The 13,255-nt window shown below is 41.4% G+C and overlaps 1 protein-coding gene across 1 annotated transcript in view; it reads right to left on the bottom strand.

The window, feature by feature from the left end:
* Positions 1–690: 690 nt before the first annotated feature.
* Positions 691–13,255, bottom strand: part of LOC118363130 (cell adhesion molecule 2-like) — a 35,385-nt gene continuing 22,820 nt past the window's right edge. The window contains exons 3-5 of the mRNA XM_035743831.2: positions 9,861–9,917; positions 4,193–4,240; positions 691–3,542 (exon numbers count right to left, since the gene is read on the bottom strand). Coding sequence (XP_035599724.1) covers positions 3,364–3,542; positions 4,193–4,240; positions 9,861–9,917 — 284 coding nt within the window. The 3' untranslated portion in view covers positions 691–3,363. The remainder of the gene's footprint in view (positions 3,543–4,192; positions 4,241–9,860; positions 9,918–13,255) is intronic.

The following is a 13,255-nucleotide window of genomic DNA, read 5'->3' as shown; positions in this document are numbered from 1 at the left end:
GATCAATAGGATTTGATATGTTGTCGGTGAGGATGGCAGTTGGATGGATGTCTCAATGGCGTTATTGTCTTTACCTCAATCAGACAGAGCACTCAAGCTACTGCACTCAAACACGTTGAGTCACTGGCTTTGAAGTTGGACTTGATTAGAGAATTGAAGGAAAACTCTGTTTGGAGAAAGGTTAGCAATTGTCCCATACTTTGATTAGGAAGACAAATGGAAATAAATACTTTCAACTTGCAATCAAATGGCCAAAAGTAAGTGCTCTTTGCCAGCTCGTAGATCAGGTGATGTATGATCTTGAGATTGGCTTGTATTGTCTTGTATCCCAACCAAGAATAATACGCAATTAGAGTAAAATGATTTCCCAGAGGCACAATGGTTTTTTGCAAAGTGTGCTGTCTCAGCTCTGCAGGAACGTTTCTGGGGTTGTTGGAATTGCATTAAACCCACATATCGCTGCCTGGCGCTACTCAAGGATTCAGAACTGCCCTTCAGCAGCCCCGGGCACTGCATCGCTCTATTCTAGCTTGATGAAAATAGAAAACACAAAATCCTCCATAAGCTTCTAAATCTCATTAACACACACTATTGAAGTGCAAACATTTGCCCCTATATCTTGGTTTCCTGAACCCAGATGTTGTGTTGAATAATCCGATTCTTCGACTGGGTATACAAGTAAACTCTTAATTGGGAAAAAAGTTTGGCTGATTTAATCCATGACAATGAAAATGTATCAAATGTGTAGCTTGATACATACCCACACTTTATCGAATGGCATTTTCATGTGATAAAACAACCGACATGCATTATCTTCAACATAAACTTGACCACATTTAGTCACCGATACAGTATTTTGCGATGTTAATACTTTGAGCATACACTACCGTTCAAAAGTTTGGGGTCACTTAGAATTTCCTTGTTTTTGAAAGAAATGAGAACAAAAAAATGTGTCCCTTAAAATAACATCAAACTGATCAGAAATACAGAGTCGACATTGTTAATGTTGTAAATGACTAGTGTAGCTGGAAACGGCATGTTTTCTATGGAATATCTACATAGGCGTACAGAGGCCCATTATCAGCAACCATCACCCCTGTGTTACAATGGCACGTTGTGTTAGCTAAGTTTCTCATTTTAAAAGGCTAATTGATCATTAGAAACTATTTTGCAATTATGTTCGCATAGCTGAAAACTGTTGTTCTGATAAAGAAGCACTACAACAGGCCTTCAATAGACTAGTTGAATATCTGGAGCATCAGCATTTGTGGGTTTGACTACAGGCTCAAAATGGCCGGAAAAAAATAACTTTCTTCTGAAACTCGTCAGTCTATTCATGTTCTAAGAAATTATGGCTATTCCATGTGAGAAATTGCCAAGACACTAAAGATCTCGTGCAACACTGTGTACTACTCCCCTCACAGAACAGTGCAAACGGTCTCTAACCAGAATAGAAAGAGGAGTGGGAGGCCCTGGTGCACAACTGAGCAACATCAACAGTGATGAGGCGACTCTGGGATGCTGGCCTTCTAGACAGAGTTCCTCTGTCCAGTGTCTGTGTTCTTTTGCCCATCTTACTCTTTTCATTTTATTGGCCAGTCTGAGGTATGTCTTTTTCTTTGCAACTCGGCCTAGAAGACCAGCATCACGGATTTGCCTCTTCACTGGTTCACTGGTTCACGGAGGTTGAGACTGGTGTTTTGCTGGTACTATTTAATGAAGCTACCAGTTGAGGACTTGTGAGGCGTTTGTTTCTCAAACTAGACACTCTAATGTTACATAGGTATTCAGACCCTTTGTTATGAGACTCTAAATTGAGCTCAGGTGCATCTTGTTTTCACTGATCATCCTTGAATGTTTCTACAACTTGGTTGAAGTCCACCTGTGATAAATTCAATTGATTGGACATGATTTGGAAAGGCACACACCTGTCTATAGTTGACAGTGCATGACAGAGCAAAAACCAAGCCGTGAGGTCGAAGGAATTGTCCATAGAGTTCCGAGACAGGATTGTGTCGAGGCACAGATCTGGGAAAGGGTACCAAAGCATTTCTGCAGCATTGAAGGTCCCCAAGAACACAGTGGCCTCCATCATTCTTAAATGGAACAAGTTTGGAACCAACAAGACTCTTCATAGAGCTAGTCGCCCGGCCAAAGTGAGCAATTGGGGGAGAAGGGCTTTGGTCAGGGAGGTGACCAAGAACCGGATGGTCACTCTGACAGCACTCCAGAGTTGCTCTGTGGAGATGGGAGAACCTTCCAGAAGGACAATCATCTCTGCAGCACTCCACCAATCAGGCATTTATGGTAGAGTGGCCAGACGGAAGCCCTTCATCAGTAAAAGGCACATGACAGCTCGCTTGGAGTGTGCCCAATAAAAGCCCCTAAAGGACTCTCAGACCATGAGATTCTCCAAGATTCTCTGGTCTGATGAAACCAAGATTGAACTCTTTGGCCTGAATGCCAAGAGTCATGTCTGGAGTAAACCTGGCACCATCCCTACGGTGAAGCATGATGCATCATGTTGTGGGGATTTTTTTTCAGTGTCAGGGTCTGGGAGACTAGTCAGGATTGTGGGAAAGTTGAACTGAGCAAAGTACAGAGAGATCATTAATGACAACCTTTTCTAGAGCCCTCAGGACCTTAGACTGGCTTGAAGGTTCAAATTCCAACAGGACAACGATCCTAAGCACACGGCCAGAACAATGCAGGAGTGGCTTTGGGACAAGTCTCTGAACGTCCTTGAGTGGCCCAGCCAGAGCCCGAACTTGAACCCAAGACCTGAAAATAGCTGTGCAGTAACTCCCCATCTAACCTGACAGAGCTTGAGAGGATTTGTAGAGAAGAATGGGATAAACTCCCCAAATACAGGTGTGCCAAGCTTGTAGCGTCATACACAAGAAGACTCAAGGCTGTAATCACTGCCAAAGGTGCTTCAACAAAGTACTGAGTAAAGGATCTGAATACTTATGTAAATGTGATATTTCAGTTAAAAAAAAATACATTTGCAAAAATAGATAAATAACTGTTTTTGCTTTGTCATTATGAGATTTTGTGTAGATTGATGAGGGAAATAAAGCTGTAGAATAAGGCTGTAATGTGGCTGAAATAGCCAATCCACTAATTTGAAGGGGTCTCCTCATACTTTTGCATATATAGTGTATATACTATATGGGCAATACAAAAATAAGTGATCTAATTATTTTGTCACTTCGTAGCAAAATCTGCAGAGCTGAGAAGGTTGTAGGCCCCATATAAATGTTGTCTTGAAATTAGATGACCATCATAGGCAATTCCATAGAAAATATTGGCCCTGGTTTAGAAATGGAACAAGATCCTGTTTCAAATGAAGTATCCTTCTTTCTATTCTTCCTTGTCCAAAATCTCTAGTTGAACCTGCTCGCTTTGAGAGTCACCGCCAAACTTGTCGACGGAATCACCACAGTCGGCCTCGTTGGTGTGGTAAGTGCCCTTATGCTTGACAATGTAGCGCAGTACCAGCAACGCCAGGAGCAACGCCAGGAGCAGGGCAAAAATGACTCCTGGGAAGGGAGAGAGACGAGTAGAAATGAGACCGACTGAGAGAGGAGAATGGTTTCTGAAAATATAGAGTACTCTTTTAAAGTGTAATACGTTTTTTTCCGTAAGACACGTTATCATAGTAGTAATCGCGAGCGAGAACGTCAAAGCGACATTCTATTTTTAGATTTTAGTTAACTGATTTTAGGTGGGTTGAGTCGGGCAGGTAGCCTAGCGTTTAATATGATTGGGCCAGTAACCGAAAGGTCGCTGGTTTGAATCCCTGATCTGACTAGGTGAAAAATCTGTCGATGTGCCCTTGAGCGAGGCACTTCCTGTGAGTTTCTCTGGATAAGAGCACCTGCTAATTGACTTCAAATGTAAGTAAAGTTCATGGCTTTTCATGGCAGAGCGTTGTTTCCTCCGCATGACTAGCGAAACTATAACAATTAGGTAGGTGAAACCAGAAACAATGAGTGGAGGACTTTCCATTTACGTGATACTCATGGCATTGGTTCCATTCTCAGACTATAGAGAGAACAATAGTGCTAACCAGATCTGGATAACCATCTCTAAAGCTTAGGAGTTAGGCCGGGTTAAAGTATAGCGCCTCGTGACAACTGCTCATATAAAAACGCCTTTATAAATACATTGTGATTGATATATTTCTCACCTCCGAAAATGGCTTCAAAGGATCCATCCTCTACGTGGGCGGCTCCCACTGCAATGACACCAGAACAGACAACACGATAATGACATTAGAGAGACAGAGCCTTGTAGTCAACACACAGACATGTACAGTACCTACTGATTTATCGTTACATTTCCCTTCAGATTTCACCATACCTTCATTACACTAGCTTAGCTCTGTAGTTTGACTCTGGTTTACACTATACAGTACTGACAGAGTTGTGTTTACAGTATATGATATGAGTTTGAGTGCAGCTATACTGTTTAATTAAAAAAAAAAAGTTTTATAATTATTTATGACAAAAAACACAAGGAAGAGGTAACATTAAAGTATTAGAACATGAAGGACAAACAATACAGCATCAAGACACTATCAAACATGTATCAGTTTTTCCGCAACAGAGCCATCCTTATGTGTGAGGGAACATGTGCATGATAGTGATATAAAATATGTCATAGTTTCCTTTTTCAATATCACAATCTTGTGAAGCCTGAACCCTTGAAGACCCCCTCAACCATTCCCACAGAGACTCCCTAGAACTCCCCAATGCAGCTATACTGTTGACTTTAATCTCCTGATTATCCTGTGTCTGAAGCGTGGAGGCAGCTTGATGTACAAGTACACCCCCTGGACAGGACGCTAGTCGAGCGCAGGGCCTGTTGACTGAATGTTATTCTCTCACTGAAACAGTGACAGGTAGAAGGTGCCTTTCTACCTGTCAAAAGAGGAAGGGAAACTAAATAAAGAGTGATGAAGGAGATGCTAAGTATAAGTTATTGCAATGGAACAGCTGTCCAATCCACCTTGACTTTAATCTAGCCGGGGGACACACACACTCCAATCAGCTCAATGTGTGTCAGCTCAACCTATCTTATAGTGCAACACACACACACACACACACACACACACACACACACACACACACACACACACACACACACACACACACACACACACACACACACACACACACACACACACACTTCCCAGAACAACTTGCAGGGAAAAATGTCACACATTTCAAAAGTGCCAAGTAAAAAATAAAAATAAGTGTGCTGGGACGCTTCAGTGTGTGGTTCTTCAGTACCTCATTAACGCTTAATTACCTGCTTCATCAGAGGAGTAAGTCTATCATTAATGATTAATTAATCATTTTCGTTAAAATGTGCAACCCCTTCCAAGGCTGTGTCCCATATGGCACCCTATTCCCTCCATAGTGTACTACTTTTGACCATGGCCCCTGGTGCTCTGGTCAAAAAGTAGCACACTATATAGTGAATGTTGCACACACCAAGTCATTATCAAGATACGTGCACCGATAACCACTCTCCCTGTACAGGGGCACAAATGTAGTGGATGACATGACGGAGGTTGAGCTGAGAGTAGGAGGTTGCTGCATTCAAAAGACTAGCTACCCGGGGTGTAAGAGGGTAAGAGGTGTTAGTGTGTGTGTCAGTACTGAGAGAATACATGTTTGAGCTTGGAGAGGAGAGTTCACAGGCCTTATTAACTCTCACTATTTGAGGTCAGAGACAGGATGGTAATTGAGACTGAGGCATGTAGGCTTCAGGGAAAGGCTGCTCGTGCTCGCTCTCTGTCTGTTCACACCCAGCCTTGTCATGTCCATATCCCCCTGCGTGTTCTTACAACATCTGTAGCATAATTTGAATATCTCTCCCTTTTTATATTTATACATACACTATATGACCAAAAGTATGTGGACACCTGCTTGTCGAACATCTCATTCCAAAATCATGGGCATTAATATGGAGTTTGTCCATATGAGTGAAAAGATCTTAGTCGCGCATAATCACGCATAGATAAAGACAGAATGGGCAGAGAGAGAAATGCCAACATGTTGTCTACTTCAAAGTGTACAGTACAAATACACTAAATATACAAAAGAGTATGTGGACACCCTTCAAAGTGGATTTGGCTGTTTCAGCCACACCCATTGCTGACAGGTGTATAAAAGAGAGCACACAGCCATGCAATCTCCATAGACAAACAGTAGAATGGCCTTACTGAAGAGCTCAGAGACTGTTGGCACCGTCATAGGATGCTACCTTTCCAACAAGTCAGTTCGTCAAAATTCTGCCTTGCTTGAGCTGCCCCGATCAACTGTAAGTGCTGTTATTGTGAAGTGGAAACGTCTTGGAGCAACAACGGCTCAGCTGCGAAGTAGTAGGCCATACAAGCTCACAGAACGGGACCGCTGAGTCTGTCCTCGGTTGCAACACTCACTACTGAGTTTCAAACTACCTCTGGAAGCAACATAAGTACAATAACTGTTCGTCTGGAGCTTCATGAAATGGGTTTCCATGGCCGAGCAGCCACACACAAACCTAAGATCACCATGCATAATGCCAAGCGTTGGCTGTGGTGGTGTAAAGCTCGCCGCCATTGAACACTGGAGCAGTGGAAACGTGTTCTCTGGACTTATGAATCACGCTTCCCCATCTGGCAGTCTGACGGACGAATCTGGGTTTGGCAGATGCCAGGAGAACGCTACCTGCCCCAATTTCCTAGTACAAACTGTAAAGTTTGGTGGGGGAGGAATAATTGTTTTCCATGGTTCGGTCTAGGCGCCTTTGTTCCAGTGAAGGGAAATCTTAACTCTACATCATACAATGACATTCTAGAGACGACTATTGAGATGACTATTGCTTCCAACTTTGTGGCAATAGTTTGGGGAAGGCCCTTTCCTGTTTCAGCATAACAATGCTCCAGTGAAAAAGCGAGGTCCATAAAGAAATGGATTGTCGAGCTCGGTGTGGAAGAACTTGACTGGCCTGCACAGAACCCTGACCCCATCTCCATCGAACACCTTTGGGATGAATTGGACGCCGACTGCAAGCCAGGCCTAATCACCTGACCTCACTAATGCTCTTGTAGCTGAATGGAAGCAAGTGCCTACAGCAATGTTCCAACATCTAGTGGGAAGCCTTCCCAGAAGAGTGGAGGCTGTAATAATTTCCTTTCTTTCTTTTTTTTTTTTGGTGGGTATTAAAATGAGATTTAGGATGATGCCACCCCCAATCCCTTTAATAATGCCGCTTCCTGAATCCAAGTGTTTGACATGGGGAGGGGACCAGTAACTTTATGATCAAACTTTATCAATGTCTCGTCCAAATATCATAAAATCTCATGCAAAACACGATTTCGACCATTCATGACCTTTAAAAACACAAGCAGAAGTGACCATTTCATTCAGCGCTAATGGGAAGTTAAGACAATCTGAATGGTAATGCAGTTGATAATGGAATGGGTTTGAGAGCCGGAAGTGCAGTCAGTCTAGCCATGACACACAGTGCTCATGGAAGAGAGATGTGCATTTTGTGCCGGTTAATCTCATATTTAGAAACATAATATGATGAATCGTTTCATTTGATTAAAACCAAAAATTGCCTTCTCTTTTCATCAAGACTGGTTTAGCAACAACTCATAGGTTCCTATTTTTTATCCTGGCCATTAGCCAACTAGCCTATGAATAAAGAGGTTTTAAATGGTCTACTAAGATTGCTTACAAATATTTTGGACGTTTTTGCCATCCTGATTTTTCATTATTCACAATTCACATACCTGCATACTTCATTTTGCTTGTTCAGTAGGCTATCCATCCCCATTTTCAAATCCATCCATTACCAAAGACACACACTCTCCTCCAAACTATCCACGCCTCCAACACTCTCAGAACAAAAGGTGCTACCTAGAACCTAAGAGTGTATAATGTCATATCAACGGCAGATATTTTTGAGAATCTGCCTCGCACATAGGCAACAATACAATTGACAGGAGAAGTGTGAATAGAGGCGTGAATGTTATGCATAATGGCATTAAGGCCTACGTGTGCACACAGTGCCATAGAACGTGAGCGATTTAAGACATCATGCTTCAGACACGATCCTACTTGGAAATATCGTTGTTTGTTTAAAAAAGCAGATTCATTGTTTTTTTTTGTTTAATTTGATTAAAAACCAAACTTATTAGAAATATTCCCCATCCATGGGTTTGTGGTAACGTAGATTAAATGGCTCAATTGCCATGCAATTTCTGGAGAAGTGCAAATATGATCTGTAAGATGGTTCCATGATGTTTATAAATCGTTACATTTGCGAGCAGTATAGCAGTGAGTGGACCCCCCTTTCTCTTTACATTGGATCTTTATCCAGCTTCTGTGAAACGTTTGGATGTGCATAAAACCCTCCATAGTCTAAGAAGTTGCCCACGGGGAGCAATCATGTGCCTGTAACTATATTGAGACATGGCCTATTTAAAACAAGTTGTTGTTAAATTCATATTAGAATTCGATTAGAATTAGAAACAGTCTTTTTAGGCCTTATCAATAGCCTAGTGAATTTAATCATGCTTATTGACTATATTTGGCATGTCCATGTCCAGACTGCAATTTACAGTAGGCCTAGCCCATATAACAGAGCAAATGCTATAGCCTATGTTTAACCATGTATTTCCATACTGAAGCAATGCAAGTAGAACGATGTGGACTGCAAACTAGGCTATAACGGATTAGCATTCGAATTGGAGTTGACGACAAGACCGTAAACTTGAGGCAACCCACATATTTTGCCATGGAGCACGGTGTTAGGGACCAACACTCGAGGGGTGTTAGTTTGTGAACACTATTTCGGTGGGATAACATATCATGTCTTAAGAAAGTGTTCAATTAAAAACCGTGGGTGTTAAAATTCTGATCTCAAATCTATGTACATAAAAACGGTTTATTATAGTGAAGAAGGTCAACTACAACCAAAAAGTAAGAAAAAAACTGAAAAGTAGGGTAAGGATAAGTAGGATAAGTAGGGATAAAGTAGGGTAAGGATAAGTAGGATAAGTAGGGATAAAGTAGGGTAAGGATAAGTAGGATAAGTAGGGATAAAGTAGGGTAAGGATAAGTAGGATAAGTAGGGATAAAGTAGGGTAAGGATAAGGATAAGTAGGGTAAGGATAAGGATAAGTAGGGTAAGGATAAAAATAGGCAAGTAGAAAATAGGGACATTTCAAAACAGGACAAAACAAGAGACGGAAACACTGGACAGGACAGGACCGTACAAGACTAAGCAAGACTAGTGGATAAGCTGCTGGTTAGCATTATATGTGATCCACCGAAATAGTGTTCACAAACTAACACCCATAGAGTGTTGGTCCCTGGTAGGAGGTGCCATTTTGATGTTGACTGGGTCACTTTTTGGGTGATTGTTAATGAAATCAATAGGAAGTGTTGTTTGTCCTTGAACATAGAGGAAACACAGGTGGACGTCATCATCAAAGTAATTTAGTATGCAGAGTGATGGGGATGCAGGAATGGTAATATGGAGGACGACTGAGGGAATGCTCAGAACTTTTTCCCCCCAGTAATTCTGAATGATGGGACAAAACCAGAATGCGTGGAGGTGAGTGTCAGGAAAGTATTTTTTGGCAGACTGGACACAGAGGTGAATCGACAAGCCCCACCAGGGACAGAGTTCTAAAGAAATAGGGAAATATTAATAAAAAAGTGCAATGTTGGCAATATATTTGTCCGCCACTGTAGGCATCTTCACACTTTGGTGTAGACAACGTGTTGGCATTTCTCTCTCCCCACCTTCTGTCTGTATCAATGTGTGAATTCTGAAAACATTAATATACTTACCTAAAAAAGCGGCTGAGTTTGTTTCAGTCATATCTGCAGAAGTTGTTGTCAGAACTCCTGCGAAAGCAAGCACATAGTAAAAAGATGCATTAGCTACGAACACAAAATACCGTACTGTTGAAGAGACAAACGAAAGCCCCATTGCACTTTGCATAACCCCACCTGAACAACCCCAAATACAGTGAAAATGTTCTGTGGACCAATGAAAAAAAACATGGGGGAGGTTTGATAATGTTTTGGGGTTGCTTTGGTACTGGGGGCCTTGACTATGTGCAAGACAAGTCGTTGGCAGTTGTCACGCCCTGACCGTAGTTATCTTTGTTTTCTTTATTATTTTGGTTATGTCAGGGTGTGACGAGGGCGGTATGTGTGTTTTTGTCTTGTCTAGGTATATATATATATATATATATATATATAGGTCTATGGTGGCCTGAATTGGTTCCCAATCAGAGGCAGCTGTTTGTCGTTGTCTCTGATTGGAGATCCTATTTAGGTTGCCATTTCCATTTTGGTTTTGTGGGTTATTCTCTATGTGTACTCGTGGCTGAGCACTCGTGGCTGATAGCGGCATGGTTGTTTTGTATACTTTGTTCAGTGTTTCTCTTTCATTAAAGAAGAACGTATTCTTATCACGCTGCGCCTTGGTCTCCTCGTTATGACAACGTGACAGCAGTAGTAGCCTAAAATCAGTTGGAATACCAGGTTTACATTATGCTTTTCTTTTTTGCCTTCAAGTTCACAATTTAAAAAAACTGAATCTATGGCATTATTTAGGATGCTTAATCTTTGGAAAAGGGGTGCTGGACACCTCGACAACATCCAATGAAATTGAAGAGTGCAAAATTCAAACTACAGTATTTTAAATATTTCAATTTCATAAAATCACAAGTGTAATACATCAAAAATAAAGCTTAACTTCTTGTTAATCCAGCCGCTGTGTCAGATTTCAAAAAGGCTTTACGAAAGCATACAGTGCAATTATCTGAGGACAGTGCAGTGGTTAAGGGCGCTGTACTGCTGCGCCGGAGACTCTGGGTTCGCTCCCAGGCTCTGTCGTAACCGGCCTCACCCGGGAGGTCCGTGGGGTGAAGCACAATTGGCCTAGCGTCCGGGTTAGGGAGGGGTTGGCCGGTAGGGATGTCCTTGTCTCATTGCGCACCAGCGACTCCTGTGGCGGGCCGGGCGCAGTGAGCGCTAACCAAGGTTGCCAGGTGCATGGTGTTTCCTCCGACACATTGGTGCGGCTGGCTTCCGGGTTGGATGCGCGCTGTGTTAAGAAGCAGTGCGGCTTGGTTGGGTTGTGTATTGGAGGACGCATGACTTTCAACATTCGTCTCTCCCGAGCCCGTACCGGAGTTGTAGTGATGAGACAAGATAGTAGCTACTAAAAACAATTGGATACCATGAAAATGAGATAAAATAAATAAATAAAAATAAAAAAAAACATTGAAAAACTTTTTTCAACCAGGCAGGTGTGACACGAAAGTCAGAAATAGCGATGTAAAAAAGGCCCTAACTTTTTTGGAAATTTGAATGTTGTATTTATTTTTTATTTCACCTTTATTTAACCAGGTAGGCTAGTTGAGAACAAGTTCTCATTTGCAACTGCGATCTGGCCAAGATAACGCATAGCAATTCGACACATACAACAACAGAGTTACGCATGGAATAAACAAAACATAGTCAATAATACAGTAGGAAACAAAAGTCTATATACAGTGAGTGTAAGGTAAGATAATGGAGGTAAGGCAATAAATAGGCCATGGTGGCAAAGTAATTACAATATAGCAATTAAACACTGGAATGGTAGATGTGCAGAAGATGAATGTGCAAGTGGAGATACTGGGGTGTAAAGGAACAAGATAAATAAATACAGTATGGGGATGAGGTAGGTAGATAGATGGGCTGTTTACAGATGGGCAGGTGCAATGATCTGTGAGCTGCTCTGACAGCTGGTGCTTAAAGCTAGTGAGGGAGATATGAGTCTCCAGTTGAAGAGATTTTTGCAGTTCGTTCCAGTCATTGGCAGCAGAGAACTGGAAGGAAAGACGACCAAAGGGAGGTTGAGGGACTCCAGTTCCGAAGTAAATAGAAATACTTTAGAAAAAAGCAGATCCACACCACATTGGATGAGGCGGGTTGCAGGAGAGTATTTAGAAGTTGAGGTTTAGGAAAATATTTTTAAAAGATATGCAAAGAAAAATATGTAAAAAGATATATACAAGGGACACGACAGGACATAAGATAGAGACGTCTGACTGCTACGCCATCTTGGATGATCTTCTTCTGTTGGCACTCCAAAAGGTCCCAGTTACATCACAAATGGTCCTTTTGTTCGATAATGTCCCTCTTTATATCCATAAAATCTCAGTTTAGCTGGCGCGCTTCAGTCAATATTCCACACAGTTTCTCTCCATCAAAATGCATACAAAATGAATCCCAAACGTTACTAATAAACTTTTCCAAACAAGTCAAACAACGTTTATAATCAAACCTTAGGTACCCAAATACGTAAATAAACGATACAATTTAAGACGGAGAATCGTTATTGTCTTTACCGGAGAAAAATACCAAATAACGCGCTCTCATTCACCCGCTTGGAAACACTACAGCCAAAATGGGAGCCACCTAGAAAAACTACAATTTCTGGCTAATTTTTCCAAAAACCAGCATAAAACTCTTTCTAAAGACTGTTGACATCTAGTGGAAGCCCTAGGAACTATATAAGTGATAGCCATTAAAAATAGTGGTAGGCTGATTTTAGTTTTTTTGAGAGATGGTTTGTCCTCGGGGTTTCGCCATATCAGTTCTGCCATATCAGTTCTGTTATACTCACAGACATAATGTTAACAGTTTTAGAAACTTTAGAGTGTTTTCTATCCAAATATACCAATTATCTGCCTATCCTATCTTCTGGGCATGAGTAACAGGCAGTTTACTTTGGGTACGCTTTTCATCTGGACGTGAAAATACTGCCCCCTATCCCAAACAAGTTTTAAGACAGAAGCTTATATTATACTAAATTAAATGAATTATTTGAACAACTGTACAGAAAGTGTGGTTTCACATAAAACTATTTTCTAAATAGTGTGCCTACAACAGGATTTGACCCCATACCCCATAGTTCCTTAATCTAGAGAGGGGTGGCAATATTTGAGGTGTGTCCTTAAAGCCTTTTGGGTGACTAAAAACTATCACCCATAATATTTTGTGTGGATAAAAATGCTCAATATTTGAGAAAAAGTACTATTTCTCTCATAGCTAACTACCTGGAAGTTTGAAAAGACAGGCTGAGTGGGCAGGGAGCTTATATTCATGAGCTTGCATTGACTGACATCTCTTTGAAATGGCTACGTCAAGAAATGTGGATGTAGTGAGCAGTGTTGTAGTAAAAT

This window comes from Oncorhynchus keta, chromosome 30 (genome assembly GCF_023373465.1).
Source record: "Oncorhynchus keta strain PuntledgeMale-10-30-2019 chromosome 30, Oket_V2, whole genome shotgun sequence".
In the NCBI taxonomy this organism is placed as follows: domain Eukaryota; kingdom Metazoa; phylum Chordata; class Actinopteri; order Salmoniformes; family Salmonidae; genus Oncorhynchus; species Oncorhynchus keta.
Note: the sequence above shows the minus strand (reverse complement) of the source record. Positions and strands in the feature narration are given on the sequence as shown.